Here is a 22,500-nt window from a genome sequence, read left to right as displayed (position 1 = left end):
TTGTAAACTCCAACTTTGTAAACTTGGGCGATCATTTGAACATTCTGCCTCATATTCTCCCTGAGTGGAAAGATCCTGATTAGTATCAATCTCCTGATCCATAGTGTGACTATGTACCTTGCTGAGGTGTTTTCAGAAGCCACTATATGTACAAAATGATAACAGGCGACCTGGCTCTCCACATTTTAAATGTAACTTTTTGCTAGGATATAAACATGTTGAAATTTTAAATGTTGACGAAGAACCAAACAAGTTCTGAGGTGTGCTTTACATTCAAAACATGTGAACATCTTCAAGGCAGTTAATCTCGCTGCAGCAATCATGCTCGAAGTTCTTTAACACGCGGGCTCTGCTTTGCTCTTCCGACATCGATGTTATAGATGGTGGTTTGGATAAATGTGTAGAAATCACAAAGAGCTTCATCGTATGAGAAACTGAAGACATAGTGAGCTTTGAACAGTTCATCAAAAGCTGCCACTGATGTGTGCGCCTTACATGGGATCGCCTTTTGGTCGATAATAACGTAGAACTTTGGGATATCCTTCTTTCGCTCACCGATGCAGAGGAGAAATGGTTGTCTTGTGTCAGCACTCTCAATGAAGGTATTCACACTGGCTCCTTCCTGAAGGTCAGCAAAGGGACATAAAATAAATATGAAAATAAAACTCTTTGCATGTTTTTTACATTATCACTAGCACCGTCACATCTTGTTTGCAGGTGGTGTAAGCAAAATAAGATGCAGGTCTCAGAATCCCAAAATAATCTACACCTCAAGAGCTCCTAAAATTAAGATCTGATGTTTAAATATTAACTTTTGCATACCTTAAGGTAGCTCACAAGATGGCTGATTGCTTGAGCTGAACTGATCTTGGATATTTTTTTCTGGCCTCTTGAGGTTAGAGGGAGCAGATGCAGCTGCAAAAGGATTGAGGACATATCGCTGTCCCATCCTAAAGACATCACAAAATAATTAAATGATCTCTATTTAATTATTTTTTTAAAGACTGGAACATTTTTAAAATACAAAACAGTTTATACTGACCATTGTAGTCCTCAGATTCAGGTTCAGTTCCTGACAGCAGCTCGCCCATACTCTTAAGAGTCTTGCAGTCTGCAATGATGTTTGGCTTGAAGAATATTGACCACTTTGCCAGGAACTTCTGAGACACTTTGTCACCAAACATCATGGAGAAATCGTGGTAGATCTTTAAACAAGGTTTATACAGGTTTAAACATAACGGACATAAATGGATAAAAGCTCAAATACTAAAAATTAAGATCTGCTGTGTTATTTTAGCTCTTCCAAAACACTTACCCATCCTTCCGGTTTTACCATTAACCGAGAGATGGTTGAAAGTGTGGAGCATTTCAGATATCTGGGCATTACATTGGATAAACATCTCAGCTTCAATCAGCACATTCTAGGTATTTACAAATGTTGTCAGAGACTCACAGTTATCCATAAACTTAAATATCTGTCTGTTCAGCCTAGTCTGCTTCTTCTTCTGTACCGAAGTATTATTGAACCGGTTCTTATATATGGTGCCATTTGTTTTTTCCATATGCTAACAGTAACTAATAAGAACAACCTTTTGAAAATAACTAATTTAGCAAAGAAAATTATTGGTATTCCCATCCCTAATTTATCGGACTGTGTCAATTCATTTACGCTCCAGAAGGCACATAAAATTTTGAATGACCCAAACCACCCACTTTATCAATATTTCAATCTCCTTCCATCTGGCCGCAGGTATAGACTACCCGTGTGCAGAAAGGCTGGCTATGGTAGGAGTTTTGTTAATATGGCTATACGAGCATTAAACACATAGGTACACAGCCATTGTGATGTCAGATGCATTGTTGTATGATGATCCTGATGTTTTTCTCCTCGTCCCCTTTTCCTCTCTATGGCTGTGATTGTTTATGTTGGTCTATACGTATGACGTTATGTTTTTGTACGCACCCACTGTGGAAACAAATTTCCTCTTTTTGAGGACCAATAAAATTATCTGTCTATCTATCTATCTACAGGACAACTCTGTGAATGTCCTTGAGTGGCCCAGCCAGAGCCCAGACTTGAACCCGATTGAACATCTCTGAGCAAGTTTCTTTTAGTAAAGTTGTGTGTAAATGTTTGCCCAAGTCAAACCAAACTAAACGTTTCTGCCGGATTTATAAAAGTTTCGGAAACGCCGATGTTCTTCGTACTTGTGTACGCGTGTTGTTCACCTCTAAAGTGCAAACCGTGTTCCTGACACAGCTCATTTCCATGTAGCAATGCCCACAAAAGTCCATAAAAGGAAACGGAAGTTATTTTTGACTCACTGTTACGACCCCAGTCTAGGGTCGAGGTGTAACATAAAAAAAGTATAAACAAAAACAAATCAGACTCAGAAATAATGAGGTTGACACCTCATTATCTCATTACCTCACGTCTTTCAAATCTTACAAATTTAATGATCACAAGAAAAATAATGCAAAACAAACAATCACTCGGAAAGCACCACTCTTCAGGGCTGGCAAGGCCAATGTAATAAACAAAACAGTCAATATCTTCCCTGTATCAGTTTAACTAACCTAACAAAAAAGGTATGTCAAAAGAAAATAGAGTCTAACCTGACTCCCTAACTGAGGCAAAAACAGTGAACAAAAGGTAGAGCCCAAAAATAAACGCCACACAACCCCTACAGCTTTCATGACAGTAAGAAGAGAAATATTTACAATGAAAGATGTATTTACAATTCAGGCGTACACTCAGCCACAACACAAGACAAACCAGGGGAATGGGACAACACAATATACTTCCACTCACTTCTTTCACTCGTACACAACAGAACAAGCAAGCGATTTCACTCAAACACCAGGAAAAACATTCGCTACTCAGTCGTACACACGCAGACACAGACACCCCACACATCCGCATTCCTCCCAACATATTGTTCGTCCTCCTTTTTAAAAGAGGGACAATCTTCTCCTCTCCAATCCCCGTGCAGCACGTCAGCACAACGAATTAGGTCAGAGCGACCTGTGAGAAAAAAACAGGGGGAGGGAGAGAGAACACAAACCCACACAATACGTCTGCTGACTTAACATCACTTCCATACCTTTGGAAAATATTTAGCAGCGTAACAAACAAGGTCAAATCATTAGAGACTAATTATCCAATAAGATCACTGACTGGGTTTCACTAAATTTCCTCGATGTCCCTGCAAATGTGCTTCAGGGGTTTCCTCCCCCAGTCCAAAGACATCCGTTGTAGGTGGACTGGCATCTCCAAAATTGTCCAGTGTGTGTGTGCACGAGTGATTGTGCCCTGTGATGGGTTGGCACCATGTCCAGGGTGTCCCCTGCCTTGTGCCCCGAGTTCCCTGGGATAGACTCCAGGCTCCCCACAACCGTGTGTAGGATGGATGGATGGAAGTGTGCTGTGGTATAAGAAGAATAAAACACTGTTATTGGAACTGTGCTGTTATTGGAAAACTTCAGCGGCTAGTTTGTAGCTGTATCTTGCCAGTTACTGATGATTACTTTTCTATAACAGCACACGCCAAAATGTATTATTTCTTCCTCACTTTCATTTATTTTTCAGATTTTTTTTTGTTCATTGATTGTCAAACAACCAAACTTCAAACCGCATGCTTTGCTTTAATGAGCATTTTTCTGAGTTTGTGTGCAAATGATAACATAAGCCTTTCCTTCAGCTTTTCTGTGCTTACCACTTGCTAAAAAGCAGATGGAAGCAAACGCTTTTTCACAGCACAGTATGAGTATGCAGCCTTTTACTGGGGGTGGACAAGACAGTTACCATGGTGATGAGTGATGAAGCCTCAGAGGTCAGGATGGTCATCTACTTACAGAGAGACAGAGAAAGGGCCGTTTATGCTGGAGACAGAGGAGAGCATAGCGAAAAAAGTGAAACAAAGAGAAGCAAAAAATATTTGTACAAAGAAGAGAATTTCAGACGTGCAGTGTTAAAGCAGTCAGACAAGGCAAGGGTAATAAATTATAGCATTCATATAATCATCTCTGAATCCAATTCATTAATTCTGACTTAATCCTATTATCCTAATGATTTACAGTGATGTTTGAGAAGCTAAAAATCATCTAATCTCTACTATTCCAAGCACACCATTTGCCCTTTAACCCTATATTATTTAAACTAGTCATGAAGTGAGATAGGAGAGAATGCACTTTTAGCTCAAGTTGGACATTATCCCCAGATAACTACTAGACCCGATTCCTGGTTTTATACACGTGTGTACATTACTTTGCAAAAAAAATTAAAAGTATTTTTTCTGAAACCAGAGCCAGGCTCCCCTGATCAATTAATTGTTGATGATCACCTTAAAGTAATTCCCAGTGAAGATTTCTCATCTTTTTACATTTAAAAAAAAGAAAAGAAAAATAGAAATTGCAGTGATTTGTACATTTGTGCTCTGCATTTCTTTCAGAGCCGTGGGACTGAATTGTTGTGTATATAGGCAGTTTTTTTGTGCTCTGAAATTGACCGGACTTTTGAGAAGATAGCTGCTCATGGTTTAATTCACTTTTAAAAAGGGACTGTCAATATGAAGTGAGCGTACGTGTATCAAAAGGTGGTTGTGTTGAAGAAACCTTGTTGACCAATCTTTGCTAACTTGCTCTGTCTGTGTGTGTGTTTACTGGTAGCAGATTTTCAGAGCCGAGCTTATAGTAACGAAGACGCTCAAGTGTACTTGTTTGGAAGATGTAGAAACTCAAGTCTTACATGTTAGCACAAACATGTCTTTTTCCTTTATTAGGGAATTTGTGCTTTTGGACATTTTTGAAAGATATCGTGCTTGTGAAATGTGCTTTGGTTGTTATTCATGTTCAACTGGTTGTATCTCCTGTCAACTCTCTCCAGCCTGGGCATCACTGGAACGGTTCTGCGCTGGGTGGAATCCTATCTCTCTTACAGATCCTTCAAGGTATCATGGAGGAGAGGTATTTCTGAAACTCAGCAACTCACAACTGGCGTTCCACAGGGGTCAGTTCTGGGTCCACTCCTCTTTTCTATCTACACCACATCTCTAGGGCAGGTGATTGAGTCTCATGGCTTCTCATATCATTGCTATGCTGATGACACCCAGCTCCATTTGTCCTTCCAGCCTGACGATCCATCCGTCTCTGCACGCATCTCTGCTTGCCTTTCAGACATCTCGGTCTGGATGAAGGAAAACCATCTTAAACTTAACCTGGCAAAATCTGAGCTTCTCGTCATCCCAGCCTGTCCCTCAATCAACCACAACCTCACTGTACAGCTCGGCTCACTCACACTCATGCCAACCAGGACGGCCAGGAACCTCAGGGTGATTCTTGATAATGGCTTGACATTTGCAGACCATATCTCAGCAAATGCAAGGTCCTGTAGGTTCATCCTTTACAACATCAAGAAAATCCGACCCTACATCACCAAACAGGCTACACAGATTCTAGTCCAGGCTCTTGTTATCTCTAAACTGGACTACTGCAACTCACTGCTTTCAGGCCTCCCAGCCAGCTCCATCAACCCCTTCAGATGATTCAGAATGCTGCAGCGTGCCTCGTCTTCAACCAGCCCAAGAGAACCCATGTCACACCCCTCTTCATCTCCCTCCACTGGCTTGCTGTAGCTGCCCGCATCAAGTTCAAGGCCTTGATGCTCACCTACAAGACCTTGTCAGGAACAGCACCCTCCTACCTCAACTCTCTCCTGAAGGCCTACGTTCCCTCTCACAATCTGCGATCGATTAGCGACCGACGTTTAGCAGTTCCAACTCAGCGTGGCGCAAGGTCCCTTTCCAAAACCTTCACACTAACTGTTCCTCAGTGGTGGAATGCACTTCCAATCTCAATCCGGACCGCGGAATCTCTCACCATCTTCAAAAAATAGCTTAAGACCCACCTCTTCAATGAACACCTAACAAACTCATAATATATATATATTAAAAAAAAAAAAAAAAAAAAAAAAAAAAAAAATGCACTTACACCTCTACTCTGCACTTTGCTTCTTCTGGAATTCAATTAATGGATCTCGTATGGTAGCACTTATTGTATTGTTCTCTGCTTGATATCACTTTGCTTGTATCTTTCTCATTTGTAAGTCGCTTTGGATAAAAGCGTCTGCTAAGTGAATAAATGTAAATGTAATGTATCGGTGTATCTTTATATACACTTGTAGCAGTGCAGCTACAGTACAATAGATTTCGTTAGCAGTCATATCAATGGTCATATGAAGTGTTTGGGCTTAGATTTGTGTCTGTTTGAATCATTTACACTCTATGGCACCTTTTTACGGTTTTGCTGTATGGGCTGTGTTCCAATTGATCCCCGTTTGATCATTTCCTCCCTTCGCTCAAACGTTGTATTTGAGAAGGCCTTCTTAGTAGAACGGTTGTTTTCCTCAGCTTTGGATTTAGCTGAGGGCCGAGAGGTTTTTGGAGTTTGAAGAGGAGGCAATAAAAGATTTGGAACACAGCCCTGTTTTCCTTTCCGAGGTTCCCCGGCTTTTTCCGTCACCAGTCACCTCCTAGCCGAGCTCAATTCTGCTGCAGCTTTTTAGCCACAAGCTGCTGGTGCTTGACTTCTGAGGCCTTATCCTGTTAAGCGGCCGCACTATGGCAAAAAGGAGAGTTCAGTATGCCGACTGTATGAGCTTCAGTTGAATGTGTATGTGGACGAACTCTTGGTAGGACAGTCCAGTATATTACAGACGAACACAGACGAAAACATCCACAAGGCTTCTACTAAATATCGTTGAATGTCCGCTCGTATGCAACTCTCCAACGATGTCCTATCGAGAGTTTCAGTCGATGTTTATAATCTAACACAATGGGATTTTTTTTTACTCTGGTGTAATTTTCTTGACCATTTTAACGCAGCATCTCTGGTGTTACTTTCGTCAAAAATGTAGAACACCAGAGACGAGGCAATGACGACGTGATCTCGTTCCTTCGTGTGTTTTTGCCTCAGATTCTGGCGACTGTTCAGACTCGGTTTGTAGCGAAATTTCAAATCCACAAATGCCTTGAACAACGTACATTTTCAACAATCCGTTTAAATCGAATGGTCCATTTCCTCTGCACGGTGGATTTGAAGGATGCACTGTGATCAGTGTGGCGACGTCTGGGAATCGAGTTTCTGAAAAGGCCACGAGTTGGAGGTTACGTTTTGTTTCTAAGGACATCTGGGCTCTTGGTGTCTTTTGGATAGGAACTGCAAAACTTTTTCTATAAGGGTGAAAACAGATGCATGCTTAGATTCTTCAGCTGTAGACAGTTTATCTTGCTTACTACATTGACATATGAAGTTTGGACGGGTTCTGTAGAAAGAGATTAACATGAAGGGGGAAAAAAACAATATAAAAATAAAAGACTGAAAGTGAATTTGTCCTGGATTGCTTTATTTATTTTTTTCCATTGGGATGTCAAAAGCTTCTTCAACTTGGCCACAAATCTAACAGTCAGGTACATGGTCAAGTATTGCCCCAAAATACCTCTATGGTAGATAGATGTGCTCACTGATCACTTGTACATGTGCTCATTCATACAATTATCCAATCAGCCAATCATATGGCAACACCACAGTGTACAACATCAAGCAGGATCAGATGAAGAGCTTCAGTCAATATTCACATCAAACACCAGAATGTAATCCAGTGATTTTATCCGTGGCATGGTTGTAGATTCTAAATGGTCTGGTTTGAGTATTACAGGAACTGCGGCTCTCCTAGGATTTCCACACACACATACTTGTGTGAAAAACATCCGGTAAGTGGCAGTTCTCGGGGTGGAAACACCTTGTTGACGAAAGGAGAATGGCCAGACTGGGTCAAGTTAATAGGACGGCCATGGTAACATCAAATAAGCTCTCTTTACATACATGGTGAGCAGAAAAGCATCTCAGGATGCACAGCATGCCAATCCTTGAGAACAGTAGAAAACCTCATTGGATTCCACCCGTGTCACCCAATAACAGGAATGTGAGGCTACACAGACTGGAAAAAGAGCCGGTTATTCGAGCCTTCAATAGTCCCGTTTTGGTGAACCCCATACGTCATGCTGATGTTACATGCTTTCAAATAAAGAAATGAAAAGTTTTTCAGTGTTCATTAAATCAGATATTCCATCGATCTTACACAGGGTCACTCTGGAGTCTATCTCAGGGGACTCGGGGCACAAGACAGGGGCCACCGTGGACGAGGTGTAAGCCCATCATACACCTGTTCACACACTACGGACAATTTACAACGCATGTCTTTGGACTAGGGGAGGAAACCAGAGTGCAACCTGGGGGTGTGAAGCAAAGAAGCTAACTACAAAGCCACTGCGCCGACCCTGATATCCAAAAACTGCATTTTTATTACAGCCTCTCTTTAAACTTGATTTTGCCCATTTTCTAAAATGTAAAAGCGTAAATACAGAAACATTTATAGGATTATAAAGGATTATTGACTGGTTTAACTGCAGTTAATATTTTTGCAGTCTTCTTTGAGGGTTACACATTTGGCTCCCTTAAAAAGTACGAATCTCCCCATGCTCTTCAGCAAAAAACTAAACATATAAACCAAAATAAAAACACCTTTATCCAGCACAACATGTGAAGAAACCAGTAACTTCTGGGTCATAGTCAATCGGAAAAAAAAAAAAAAAAAAAAGTTCAAATGAAACCTGGACATTTGACCCGTTTTCTAATCGCTTATTTTTAACTTGAGCGTGAGATTGAAAGAACGGAAAACAACTTTTTTTTCCTCTCTGTTTCGTTTTGGATCTGTAAATGAATAATAAAATAACAAGCCATTTTTCCATTTTTGGATAAGTGGATAATTGAATATGAAAAGAACGAATGATATGATACACGGATTCTATTAATTCAATGGTGTCGAAATTTCATTTCCAAATTCAATGGATTTTCACATTCAGATCTTTGTCTCGGTTTTGCTTCCCTATCAGTAACGACACTTTTCATTACCAGTTTGATTTATTCAAACGATACCGGTGAAAAGTCCACGAGGCAGGAAAGGCCGTACAACTCAACATTTTAACACCTTCATACAGAAACATGACAAATTGACCGTTTATTCAGTGCTTCCATATATTAGCAAGGTGAAAGGCAGGTCTGTGAGAAATGAATAATACTGACATAACTATCACGCTTCAGTGTGATGACAGAGCGGACATAAAATGGAAAGTAACTAATAAAATACAAAAATAGATGGATGATTCACTTTGGGAGGAAAAAACAAACAAAAACCTTCAAGTAGCTAAAAACTGTATTGAAATGTTAAAATATGAAAGGGAGTTGGCACAGAGGAGCAAATGAGGCCACAGGGAAAGATGAACATGACGTGTAAGGACAAATATATTAATACTTCTCTTTTTTACATATTTACAGGTCAAATACTAGATCGTAAATACTGTGAATTCATGCTGCAGACATGCTGACTATCATTCCAAGATCCATTTTTAAGTATTAAGGATTTATAAAATGTGACACTAGGTTACTTCTCTATAGTTAAAAAAAATTGCAAACAGGAATGTGTGTGTGTGTGTGTGTGTGCCCGCTTCATACTCATAAAATCCATACTTGTGCCTGAGAGTGTATTCATTGAGTAAAGACTGTGTGTGTGTTTAGACAGCAGTGTGAAGTGGTGTACCACTATGTGAGGAGGGAGAAGTATGCTCTGAGGATGAGGAGATGGAGCAGGATGACGTGGCCTCTCTCTGGAGCTCCTCCACGTTCTTCACGCAAAAACAATAACTCTCTCAGATTCTGATGGAGCGGCATCTACATAATCAACAAAGCACACAAACATCAGTTTCGTTCTGGGACACCGATTTTCTAAATCATTCCATTCGTTTTCTATTTATTTATGTATCATTATTAAAAGATCAGTCATCAAGCCGGTGTAACCTTAATCTTTATCGCTAGCTGCTCCTGAAGTGTTTTGGAAATCGTTTCAGCCACGTCATGTTCACTCACCGTCCACTTTATTAGGAACACCTGTACGTTCATGTAGTTTTCTAACCAGCCAATCATGAAATATACAGGAATATAGGGGAATCACAAGAAAACTCCATTTCAACACACTTAAAAAAAAAATCTCACAATGTTGGATTTGAGTTTTAATGCAGTGAGCACAACCAAGGAGTGCATTTTAAAAAGAAAACTACAATGTTGTTGAAGACTGAAACCTGTACCTACAAACTAGAACTGAAAATGGAACCACTGAAGAGTCAACAGTGTCAGAGATCCTCGTGTGTCCAGTTCCACTGTGTACGGCACTTTTTATGCTTACCGACCCATTACTCCAGCTTTTGTGTTTGTTTTAGCTTTGTGCTGATAGAAATGGTTTTGTTTTTTTAAAGCAAACTTGGTGTTAAAACCCAGAAACATCTAGTAATAAAAAGTGACATTCATCATGTGTCTGAAGTGACACTGTTCAGTTATACAAGTAACTGGGTATTTTGGTATATATTGGAAGCACTATTTTTGAGCATTTCCCCATAATTTCATAGAGTGTGGTTTGCAGTATAAGCACCTGTGGTCTCATGCGTGGGTTCCAGCACACATAATAACCCACCCAGAGCTCCAGATGTGTGAGACTGGCCAGTGGATACAGCACCTGGTTTTTACAGTCCACATAGAACGGGTTAGTGAAGTCCTCCGGCTGACTGTTAATGTAGGACCACAGTGACCGTTCTAGCCTGTACTTCCTAAAAACAAAAGAGGAGACAGAGAGACAGAGAGAGAAGTCATAATACACTTAGACAAATTCATTTCCATTCAGTAAAATCAAACAGGCTGGAAAGCCTCCGCCCATTAGTGGAGAAATGTGGAGCGTACCTTTTCCATTCTCTCCTGCTCACTGCTGTAGAGGAATGTACCAAACAGGCAGCTGTAGGGGCGATCCAGGATGGGGATGAGAAAAAGCTCTTTGAACTCAGAAGCAGAAGGAAACTGAAGAAAGAACACAAACACTGGGTTTAACAGTGTATAGTAAGATGCTTAAATGTGGATCTGCACAACAACGCCTGAACAGATAATCAGTCTTTTGTTCAGTACGGAAATTATATTTATTTCTTACAAAAGTATTGGAACATCAAGGCCAATTCTATTGCTTTTGCAATATACTGAAGACATTTGGGTTTGAGATAAAAGACGAATATGAGACGATAGATCAGAATTTCAGCTTTCATTTCCTCATATTTACATCTAGACGTGTTACACAGCTTAAAATATGGCAGCTTTTTTGAAGCCATCCTATTCATTAACTGTTCAAAAATACTGGAACGAGTGACTGATGTTTTTTTCTTGCTGGCCAGGTGTACCTCGTTAAATGGACTTTAAAGAATGAATAGCTCTGAATGTCTTCTCTTGGTTTGAGCCCTGGGTTTCACCTGTGGAGACAGCATTTGTTGTTAAAAAGAATAAACCGACATGAAGACCAGAGAGCTGTCTATGGGAGAAAAGCAAGCCATTTTGAAGCTGCGAAAAGAGGAAAAACCGGTCTGAACCATTGCACAAACATGGGGCATAGCCAAAGAACAATTTGGAATGTCCTGGAAAAGAGAGTTAGTTCTCATTATGATCTCTTACTTTATAACATTAAAATAAAACAATAGTTCCCTCACAAGCCTCTCTTTCCCCACCCTAACTCTTGAAATTAATAAGACTTGCAATGTTACTGAGAAACTGGAAAGTGCAATGTCCTCTCTGCCGTGACACTGGAGACTACTTCCATAAAACTTCCATAAATAGATAACTTATAAATCTTAACTAGATCACAATGATCATACGTCTTTTTCTTTAAGTGACATGTTTATAATATGTTTACGATTAAGCTTAGAATATGTATTGCGTACGCCATACTAGACCCTGTCAATGAGCTGTTACTATAGAAACGAGAACGAGCACATCACTATAAAGCTGTAATTTCCCTTGCAGCTGGAATCAGAATCTTGCTGTTACAGAAATGTCTCCAACGCCTTCTGACCAATCAGATTGGAGAATTCAACAGTGTTGTGGTGTAAAGCATCAGTAGCTGACCTGTCTCATCATTTGCCACACACAGTCGATGAACTGCACAAAGAGAGGGGATCGTTCCGAGTTGGCGTGATTCTCATATCCAAGGCTGACACGCTGAGAAACACACAGAGAGAGAAAGATGGGGTTAAATATACATGTGTTCACACGCCCACACACAACCACGCCCTCACTGCTCATACGCACCGAGGTCAGCTTGTGTCCGAAGCTGATCCACTCCTTCTCGATCAGTACCTGGAACTTGTGTCCGAAGCTGAATCTAACTGATATCTGATATTAAATTATTGTGAATTATCTATATTTTACACTTTATTACCCCATATGGTAAATCATGTGCACATCGGAGCAACTTCATCCCGACCTTTGCCTGCATTCAGGGGTGCTAAGGAGCTCCTCGACCATGCCCATGCCCAACGTAACTTACATTTTCACTGGTGCATCTGCCAAGTTTTGGGAGTTTTCAGCCATGTTTAGGCCCTTAAAAACCGCAAGAATGCATGAAAAAAATACTAAAATAAATAATAAACACCAGAAAAACAATAGGGCCCTGCACCTCCGGTGCATGCGCCCTCCGGTGGACACCGGAAGCGCTGCACCTTCGGTGCTCTGCCCCAATAATAAACAGCAGATCCAATAGGGCTTTGCAGCAGCGGTGATTGGGCCCTAAAAAGCAGAATAAAGCACCAACAGAAGACGCAGAAGCACAAAAGCGCAAAGGCAAGTAAGGATAATTACAGAAACGGTTACATTACAGAGATCCCCATAATGTGATCCATGACCACAGTAACATGACAAGAAGCTTCACCTCAGACCAGTTTGTTGTAGGAAGGTGAAAGTGGCTTTCTTAAAACATTTTTATCTCAAAGTGATTTGTAGCGCGCGCACACACACACACACACATGGTGGAAAGGGTGTTGCAAAAATCATGCAACTGTTGTGGGAAAAAGAGGGGGAAAAACCCTGATACTTTGTACCTGATGCATCATCTTTTATAATTGTGATTAATGGTCCATTAGAGAAGAAAAAATCCATTTCCATTCTTTGATTACTTATTTGTCATACAGTGAATATTCACACTTTAAGGCCATGTGGAACAATTTCCAAAATGCATTTAAATGGGGTAAATTGTGTACATTGAACCGAGAGTACTTAGACATGTTTGCTAAAAGCAATACAAAGGCTTTATTCACACTGCAGGAATTTTATATTGTGTGTTTAGATTTTTTCTTTTAGACAGACTGATCAACTGCAAATTTGTTCTGGTGAATGGCAGGCATTCAAAATCTTTCTGCAGAACTCTGTTGAAGATTGTGTACATCAGAGATTCATCTGAACTTCAACAAAACATTTCACATGTATAGAGTTTTGTCTACGTTCATCAAGTAATCACATTTATAAGTTTATTTATTAATCACGACAGTTCTACTGTGCACGTCTATTACACAACTATCAGTGCTGTTCTGCTGGATATCGGCTCATTTCTGGAGCAGAACAAACTAAAGTTCATTAGACTTACCTCTTGATCAATGCGGGTCATCACATGTTGGATTTCGGGTATTTCACTGCCTCTCGGTGTTGTACAACTGCAGGAGCCGTGGGAGGTGCTGATCAAGCCCTTCAAACAATGCCTTCTTTAAGTCAGGTGACAAGCCTGCACAACTCGAACACAACCTGTTGAAGAGAACCAAATTTAAAATAGTCAAGAGACAAATCTCCACCATTCTGAAGGCATAAAGTACGTATTCATGTGTAAGCAAAAATTTGTTTTATCTATGGAAAATAAATCAACATTAGAACAGATTTACTTGTCTCTGACTGAACAAAGCAGGCCATATTAAACTGGGTTAAATATACAAATCCACACAGTTCACCAGTCCAACAGAATCTGTAGAACACGTTAGCAATACTTCTGCTCTGTTTAGACCCAGAAAATATAAAATACTTACTTTAGTATGAAATTTCTGTCGAGTGTCTACCATGGGGTCGGGATTTACGGTCTGTGAACACGTGCTGATTACACATGCAGGGAAAGCAACCCACACGTGCAACCCTGACCGAGTGAGAACGACTCAAACGATTCAAGAAGAGGATTCTGAATCGGTTCATTTAAAGAATCATTACCAAAGCTGCTTATCCTACTTCGATGGTTTGATAACAACAGCCCGTCTTACAGAGTGCTGCAGGAATGAGTCGTGAAACCCAGAAACGAGTCAGCGTATTAGCACTTCCGTCAATGGGGTTTTCAGTTAAATGCCGGAAATAAGGTCTGTGGTGAACACAAGCTCAAGATGTTTTCACGTTTATCTCGACACACAGCCTAGTGAGAGACTTTTTATTATTTTAAGGGACATTTCCTGAAGAAAATGTGAGTGGTGCTTGCTGTGGCAAAATTTGGATCGGGCGCCAATACTTTTGAGAGCCGACGCTAAGGTCACCAATAGTTTTGAGAGCCGGACGCGTAGGGCGGCAATACATTTGAGAGCCGGCCATGTAGGGCGCCGACAGATTTGAGAGCTGGCCGCGTAGGGCACCGATAGATTTGAGAGCTGGCCACGTAGGGCGCCAATAAATTTGAGAGCCGGACGCGTAGAGCACCAATAAATTTGAAAGCCGAACGCTAAGGGCGCCGATAGATTTGAGAGCCGGACGCGTAGGGCGCCAATAGATTTGAAAGCCGGACGCGTAGGGCGCCAATAGATTTGAGAGGCGGAGATCTAAAAATAGTAGTGCTACACAAGCTTGGTCGCAGTCGTGTTGATTAAGGAAAGCTACAAGGTTACAGATGTGAGGTTCTGACCTTTACGGTACAGTGAGGATGAGCAGAACATCTACACAGCATGGAACTGTGAATAGACTCAGTGTCTGTGGACTCGTGTACACACAGTTTGGTGAGATTATGCTACAGGAACAGTCAAAATACACCATGGCCTTGAATGTTTTGGCCCTGTCGTAAACACTGAACAATCACAACTACTCTGTTGAGAGCGAGAAATGACCTCACAGAGTGGTGCGTGTTGACGTCCATTTTATATAGTTACTGTTTCTGATAGAAAATCGATCTCCCTCGCGCTCTCAATACTGCACTGTAACAGTGTGGGACAGAGACCCAAACAGCAAGGTGAAAATGATCTCTCTGCAAAACATGCGTAAAAGTCGTTTAAACAGATTACACAGGGTCTCTTTCTCCTGCAAGGGGTATGTCAACTTCCGACCAGAACTATATACCCACCCAGCTACCAACACGCACACACACACGCACACACGCGCGCGCACACACACTAATTCAGCCACTTAAAAACAGCAAGGACTTTTATTAACAATTAAAAATAGACCATAATATGAACATTTTAACAAATTAATAAATAGCGCAAAAAACACAACAGTTAAAACACTGTAAATACCCTCCTTTATCAAAAGTCTGCTCTTGCGCCCACACTCTCGCTCTGATGCCAGCTGGAGCCGCCTCTTCATGGACCCCTCGACCTCCGTCTCTGGCATCTACAAACCTTCTGTCTCTGAAGTTTTATTTTAACTTAGGCTGGAAAGATTGTTTCCATGACATTTTGAGGGCTGAAAAGTGCTTCTTCTAGCCAGAGACCCCTGTAATTGTAAGGATATATTCCACAACCCCCCTACAGGCCATGAGACAATAGTCATTCTAGTTAAAGGAGATGAAACAGACCAGCCTTATAGCATACACACATCACCTATTGATGATGTGAAAAGATCTAGGGAGAGGTTTCAGACAGCACTAGACTGCTCAGTGAGGCGATATAACAGCTGCACTGCTGCCACCTAGTGGATACTAATGTCCACCACCTCATTTAAAATGTCAAACTATCATTTGTACGTTTATAATTACATAAACTGTTCACATACTACTGAACACAAGTATTAGTACTTAGTGTGTGTGTAGTCTACTATAACTGTACCATAAATTTCTGTCCCAAAAAAAAAACACAGAGTACACTCCACTTTGCCCACTTTTTAGTGGATTTTAGGATTCTGTTCTTAAAACAGCTTTGCCTTTCATTAATAATAATAATAAATAAATAAACAAATAAGCTTGTTTTTAAGCATGACACTTCCAAATTCACTCTGTTTAAATAATTACTTTAAATAGAAAACGTATTTTCCCTGTACTTTAGAGACATTATACTGTTCATGAAGAACAAACACGATCTCATGACGGAAATCATCAACTTTTGCGTTGAGATTATACTGGGGGGAATCCTATATAAGGATTTTTTTATAAAAAAAAAAAAACAACAACATTTTGTGTGTGTAATTTAATTATTTACAGCCAAAGCCTCCAAGAAAATACATCCTAAAGAGGTGTGTGTTGCCAACAGAGAAGAAGCGCTACGATCGTCCAAACAAAAGTGAACTGAAAAAAACAGATCGTGTTGGAAGGTAAGCTTTTTGGACAAACGCCACCAATATGCTCATGTCTGTAAGTGTTTTGACCATATATTGGTCATATCTTTAAAAAGTCCTTTTCCTCTCACTCAGGTATTTCTTCTACCAGAAGGAGTGGGGGAGGTTTCATTTCCCTGGAGAGAAACGTAAAAAGCTACACTCGTCCCCCCAGGTACCGTTACTCTTTTTGTTTCTTACAGTGTCATGTGACTAATACACTTGTTTTTTCAATCTTCACGAAAAATTTGCATACTAGCCTCCGCCTGTAAGTTACATCCAGATGATTCATATTTGTATGAAGGAATTTTTTTTAATCGCATGCATTTTTATAAAAATGACGTTTTGTGTGTGTAATTTAATTATTTACAGCCAAAGCCTCTGAGAAAATACGTCCCAAACACGTATGTGGTGCCGACAGAGAAGAAGTGCTATGATTTAACGTGGGAAATCCGACATGACTTGACAAACGGCATCATTCCTGCAAAAATAACCTACATGAAACATGACATAAGCAAATGACTTTAACGTCCATGTCACGTGAACTTTTAAGATTTTTATCTAATAATGCAGGTAGGCTGCACGATTATGGCCAAAATGATAATCACGATTATTTTGATCAATATTGAGATCTCGATTATTGATCACGATTATTGATTGATTTTAGGGACAACATATTTTTATTGCACTTTCACATTTAAATGAACAGACCGCTGCTTTCACCTCCATGTTGTGCTACATTCCTGATCATTTACAAATCTTTAACAGTGTTTACAGGAGGAGAGACGCAAGACAATTTCTTAATTACAAAAATTTAGGAGCACAGTTGAAGTTTAGGGTTGTTTTTTTTTTTTTTAAACATTTTTTCTTTTCTCTCTCTCTCTTTTTTTTTTAAAGAGATGGTAACATTAATGTGCCACAATATAAGTAAATATAAGTAGGCATGAGAAAACTTGAGCTGGTCAATTATGACAGAATTTAGGAACATAGTGTGAGCCATGACACATTAATTTACCTTCTGATAAACTAAATCTAATATTTTCAGTTCATTTTACAGACTGTATGCACAAAACAACCGTTAATCTGTTTACCTTGTAAACAAATACAATACACCTCAATGTTCAGTGTTTGAAGTCTGCTCCTCTTAAATATATTTAAAGCTGCACTATTAGACATTTCCACTGTCATGGTTCTGGGCTGGAGTCAGTTCTCGAACCGCTCTGTGTGTATTGTGTAGATATCTGAATAATCTCATATAGGATGTGATTGGGTGAGTTCATTTACCCGTCACATGCAGAGCGCTTTAGTTTAATGGTGTTCATTACTGATGCTCCGATCAGGATTTTTACAGCTGAAACCGGTCCAGATACCAATCTTTTCTTGTTTAAGCTTTAAATCAGGAGGTCATAAACAGTTAAATGTTCTCTCTCTGCTCATGGTCACTGTTAACTGAATTAAAATAATAGCAATGAGAAATACTGTTGGTTAATTGATAAATATAATATTTATCAATAAAGCATAAAATATTTATTTTTAAATATCTTAAACAATAAAGAGTCCTAATTAAGAGTAGACTAACACAAAAATGATCCATATTAGGAAAAAGGCTAATAGCTTTCTAAGGAAATAGCAAACCAAGATTAATGTCAAACAGGATAGCTCAACACACACACACTTTTATTTCACATTATTTAAAAGGAATTTAAGTGTTATTTACCATAATTATGAACACAAGTTGTTGGGTTGACAATCATTTTAAAATTCCGTTGCTACATTTAGATTTTCTCCAGTAGAATACAGCCTTTTAAACCAGGAAAAATTACTCATTTTAAGTCGTATAACATTCGTAATAAGTAAAACCGGTGTAATTACCAGTCTTTCCTCCCCACAAGGGAGTTTTAGGAAACTATCAGCTTTTAAACGTCTGTAGGTTACTGTATTTGTCTGTGTTTGAGCGCCATCTGGAGGACAGATGCCATTTTGAATTGAAACTCATGCCATCTTCTAAATGTCAAAGAGGAAACTGTAGCGCCGATGTTCATCTCACTACCCAAACTGAACTGGTATTCTTCCACTGAAAATAGTACCGTGTCTTATGTTGAAAAGTTTTATTGTACTTTTATTTGACTTTTGTTTTTTAACTATCAGTCCATATAATATGAAATAATATAATTTACATTTTAAAATAAACGTGTGCGCGGGTTGATACAGCGCGAGGGAGGTTTTTTCAAACTGCGCTTTCCTCAGGAGTATACAGTCACAGTAAGGATGTTTAAGCAAAATTTGATATTTATTTTTATAGTTCTGTTTAGAATTGTGTTCTTGTTTGTAAACTAATGCTAGTTAAATAGTTTGTAATAAGTAACGAGCAAATGCCAGCCGGTTTTAGTCAGATAATTACCTTATCTAAATTATAATAATCGAATTGTTCAACAAGTTTTGTACATGAAAAAAGTATTAAAAGTGCTTTGAGTATGGAAATTCTATGAATTACATTAAAAAAAGCACCCTTTTGGTCGTAAACGCCTCGTTTTTTTTGCCCCCCACCATGCTTAGCATGACGGTTCCACGTTTTTTTTTGTCTTAACACACACAAAATTTGTATTCAATCTTCTTAATGTATTCCCAAGACGAGCTTAACTCTGCTTTATGCAAAAAAAAACACAACTATTTAATCGACACTTCTTCATTTAAAAACAATGTTTTTGTTAACAAGAAAAAGCGCTAACCGTCACTGCAGTCAGCGCTGTGTGATGCGTGCTTATGTTTGACCTTCACAAATTGGGTTTGCATTCATTGTTGTTATTTTAGTGTATATATATTCATAGATAAACTTTTGTGTTCACTTATAGTTTTGTGGAAAAAAAAATTAACTGGACCATGTCCGGACGTCGATCCAGATCCAGATCCCGTGCGCAAGGACCGCCTCCGCAAGTACCACCTGCGCAGGACCCGATCAAGCAACTCCTCAATAACGCCACTGTTTTGCGATAGCCAGTTATTTGTTAAATGCTAACGCATTGCAATGTTATAAACTACCTCCTAATGGACCACCATGCATCTCCATTCAGCCCGTGTCCTGTCAGCTAAATGTAGCCTAATGTCACTAATAATTATTCACATGTTCATGCTTTTAATAAATCTTTTTATCCTGACACCATATCAGTGAATTTAAACTAATGCTTGCATTCAGAGTATAAGGGGTGTGTGTGCGTTTAGGAGTGCAACTTAGCACTTATTAGTCATGGTCAGAGTGTTTGAACTAAAATATCCGTCTCTCTCTCTCTCTGCCAGTATCAGCCAGAGGAGGATGTCCTCCAGGAGTTTTTAATTTTATATATATATTTTTTAATTCTCTCTCTTTTTTTAAAATAAAAACCACACCATGGTACTGAGCATCGTGTACTTTTGGTGGTATCGGTACCAACGACTAGATTTTTTGTATCGTGACATCCCGAATATGTAAGGAAATAGGATGAACTCTGCATACAGGGATGCTTTGTGTTATGGGGGACTCGCGTAGAGATTCCACATCCGCGGCGTGCGGCTCTTCTAAGACATCTACACGAAACCCATCCAGGAATTACCAGGATGAAAGGCCTGGTGCGTAGCTATATGTGGTTGCCACACTTGGATGCAGAGGTGGAAGCATTGGTCAAATCGTGTGCAGTCTGTCAGGGAAACAGAAACGCTCTGGCAAACGCGCCACTGCATGCGTGAGAGTTACCAGAGCAACCATGGAAAAGGATTCACATTGATTACGGTGCACCGTGGATGGGTAGAATGTTCTTGATCGTGGTAGAGGCATTCTCAAAATGGACAGAGGCTTATCTGTTAATCAAGTCTACATCCACAGTTACCATTCAGTGCTTAAGACAAACCTTTAGCCAACACAGGATACCAGAAGTAGTGATGTCAGACCATAGCAGTTTTGTTGTTTTTTTACCAGTGCTGAATTCCAAGAGTTTACGGAAAGAAACGGAATTAAACAAGCACAGCACCCTACCATGCATCTTCCAGGCGTCTGGCTGAAAGGGCCGTTCAAACATTCAAAACCCTGATGAAAAGAGTGCTGGAGAGTCCATTGAAAAGGCTAGCCAGAGTGTTGTTCAGTTACCGAACGACGCCACAGTTGACCACTGGCAAATCAGCCGCTAACTGCTGTGTGGCAGGAAACTGGTCTACACAGGGTCTCATTGAGACACAAACAATTGAGACAAAAATGGTACCATGACCAATATGGAAAGGAAAGATATCTCGTGGTGGGTGACCCAGTGTATATTAGGAACTTCAGCTCTGGACCTACTTTTATTCCAGGTACAGTTCAGAAAAAGACTGGTCCTGTATGGTGCACAGTAGCATTGGGAAGTGGGCAAGTAGTGCACTGACTTATCGATCAGGTGAGAGATGGGCACAATGCAACATCCGTAGCACCAGAGTTGTAAGACACTTCACGGCCAGATGTTGCCATTCCAGTGCCTTCTACAAAAGACTCAGGTTCCTCATTCTCTGAGGAAAGTCACAAACAAAAACTGGGAGGAACTTCTGAAGTGGCTGTGTCAGAAACTTTCCTTGGGATGGAAAACCCTGATTTGAGAAGGTCTACATGTACTAAATCTCCAAGCTATCTGAAAGATTATAATTAGTGTAGTGGTGAGTTCCACAACCACAGGACAAGAATGAACCCAGGAATTGAACTGAATCTCAAGAGAAAGTGGGGCATGCAATAAGACAATGGCCCAAAACAAAGAATGGTTAAAGAACAATAAAGTTATTGGTTTGGAATGGCCAAAACTGATGTCCAAGCCCATGTGCAGGACTAATCAACAGTTACTGGAAATGATTAGTTGCAGTTATTGCTGCACAAGGGGGTCAGACCAGATACTGAAGGCAAAAGTTTCACATACTTTTGCCACTTCCCAGATATGTAATATTGGATTATTTTCTGCAATAAATAAATGACCAAGTATAATATGTGTCACGTTTGTTTAAATGGGTTCTCTTTGTGTAGTTTTAGGACTTGTCTGAAAATCTTGTGTATATTTATGTAGAAATATAGAAAACTCTAAAGGGTTCACAAACTTTCAAGCACCACTGTAGCTGTGAAGTGCAGCAAAAGGTTGTTGAGCTTCACAAAATGGGAAGTGTCTATAAGAAAATAGCACAAGCATCGAAAATGCTCATTTTCATCATCAGGGCAATAATTAAGAAGTTCCAGTCAACTGGAAATGTTATGAATCAACCTGGAATTGGACGTGTGTCTATATCGTCTCAACGCACTGAAGAGGACGGTTCGAGTGGACAAAACATCTCCAAGGGTCACAGCTGGAGAACTGCAGAAATTAGTTGTGTCTTGGGGTCAGAAAGTCTCCAAAACTACAATCTGAAGTCACCTACATCATCACAAGCTATTTGGAAGGGTTTCAAGAAAAAAGCCTCTACTCTCATCCAAAAACACACTCAGGTGTCTTCAGTTTGCCGACACTACTGGAACTTCAAATGGGATCGGGTTCTATGGTCAGATGAAACCAAAATAGAGCTTTTTGGTAATAAACACCAGAGGTGGTTTTGAAGCACACAGAGAGGTAGTCATATGGAAAAGTACCTCATGCCCACGGTTAAATATGGAGGTGGATCTTTAATGTTTTGGGAATGTTTTTCTGCCAGAGGACCTGGACATTTTGCTAGGATACATGGCATCATGGACTCTACCAAATATCAACAGATATTAAATAAAAACCTGACTGCCTCTGCCAGAAAGATTAAAATGTGCCGTGGTTGGATCTTCCAGCAGGACAGTGACCCAAAACATACATCAAAATCAACACAAAAACGGCTTACTGACCACAAAATCATCGTCATTTAACATTAATGAGCAGTATTAAAAATATTAACATGGATATCTGAGTCTGATAATAAAATTAACTTCTACTTACAGTCAAATTTTGTAGTGTTTAGGACATTTAACACCCTTCCATCCAAAAGAAAGCAAAAGGGGGTACAAACTTTTACACTCCACTGTATTTGGTTGAAATTGCG

The 22,500-nt window shown here is 39.8% G+C and overlaps 1 protein-coding gene across 8 annotated transcripts in view; it reads right to left on the bottom strand.

Annotated features, from left to right (window-relative positions):
• LOC108261272 (myotubularin-related protein 2) overlaps positions 1 to 14,296 on the bottom strand; it is a 15,438-nt gene extending 1,142 nt beyond the window's left edge. Inside the window, exons 1-10 of one of the 8 annotated variants that reach the window (XR_008394200.1) lie at positions 11,331 to 12,042; positions 10,846 to 10,959; positions 10,541 to 10,715; positions 9,656 to 9,786; positions 3,717 to 3,847; positions 3,179 to 3,425; positions 1,316 to 3,025; positions 1,043 to 1,205; positions 823 to 950; positions 1 to 622 (exon numbers count right to left, since the gene is read on the bottom strand). The exon at positions 1 to 622 is cut by the window's left edge and continues 1,119 nt beyond it. Coding sequence is in view for 2 of the 8 variants with exons in the window: in XM_053678561.1 (XP_053534536.1) it covers positions 320 to 622; positions 823 to 950; positions 1,043 to 1,205; positions 1,316 to 1,384 (663 nt within the window). In the remaining 6 variants the exon portion in view is untranslated. The other 7 variants (XR_008394201.1, XR_008394203.1, XR_008394202.1 and 4 more) reach the window with 7 other exon arrangements.
• Positions 14,297 to 22,500: the final 8,204 nt, after the last annotated feature.

This window comes from Ictalurus punctatus, unplaced genomic scaffold (assembly GCF_001660625.3).
Source record: "Ictalurus punctatus breed USDA103 unplaced genomic scaffold, Coco_2.0 Super-Scaffold_100046, whole genome shotgun sequence".
In the NCBI taxonomy this organism is placed as follows: Eukaryota; Metazoa; Chordata; class Actinopteri; order Siluriformes; family Ictaluridae; genus Ictalurus; species Ictalurus punctatus.
This window is presented reverse-complemented; position numbering and strand designations above follow the sequence as displayed.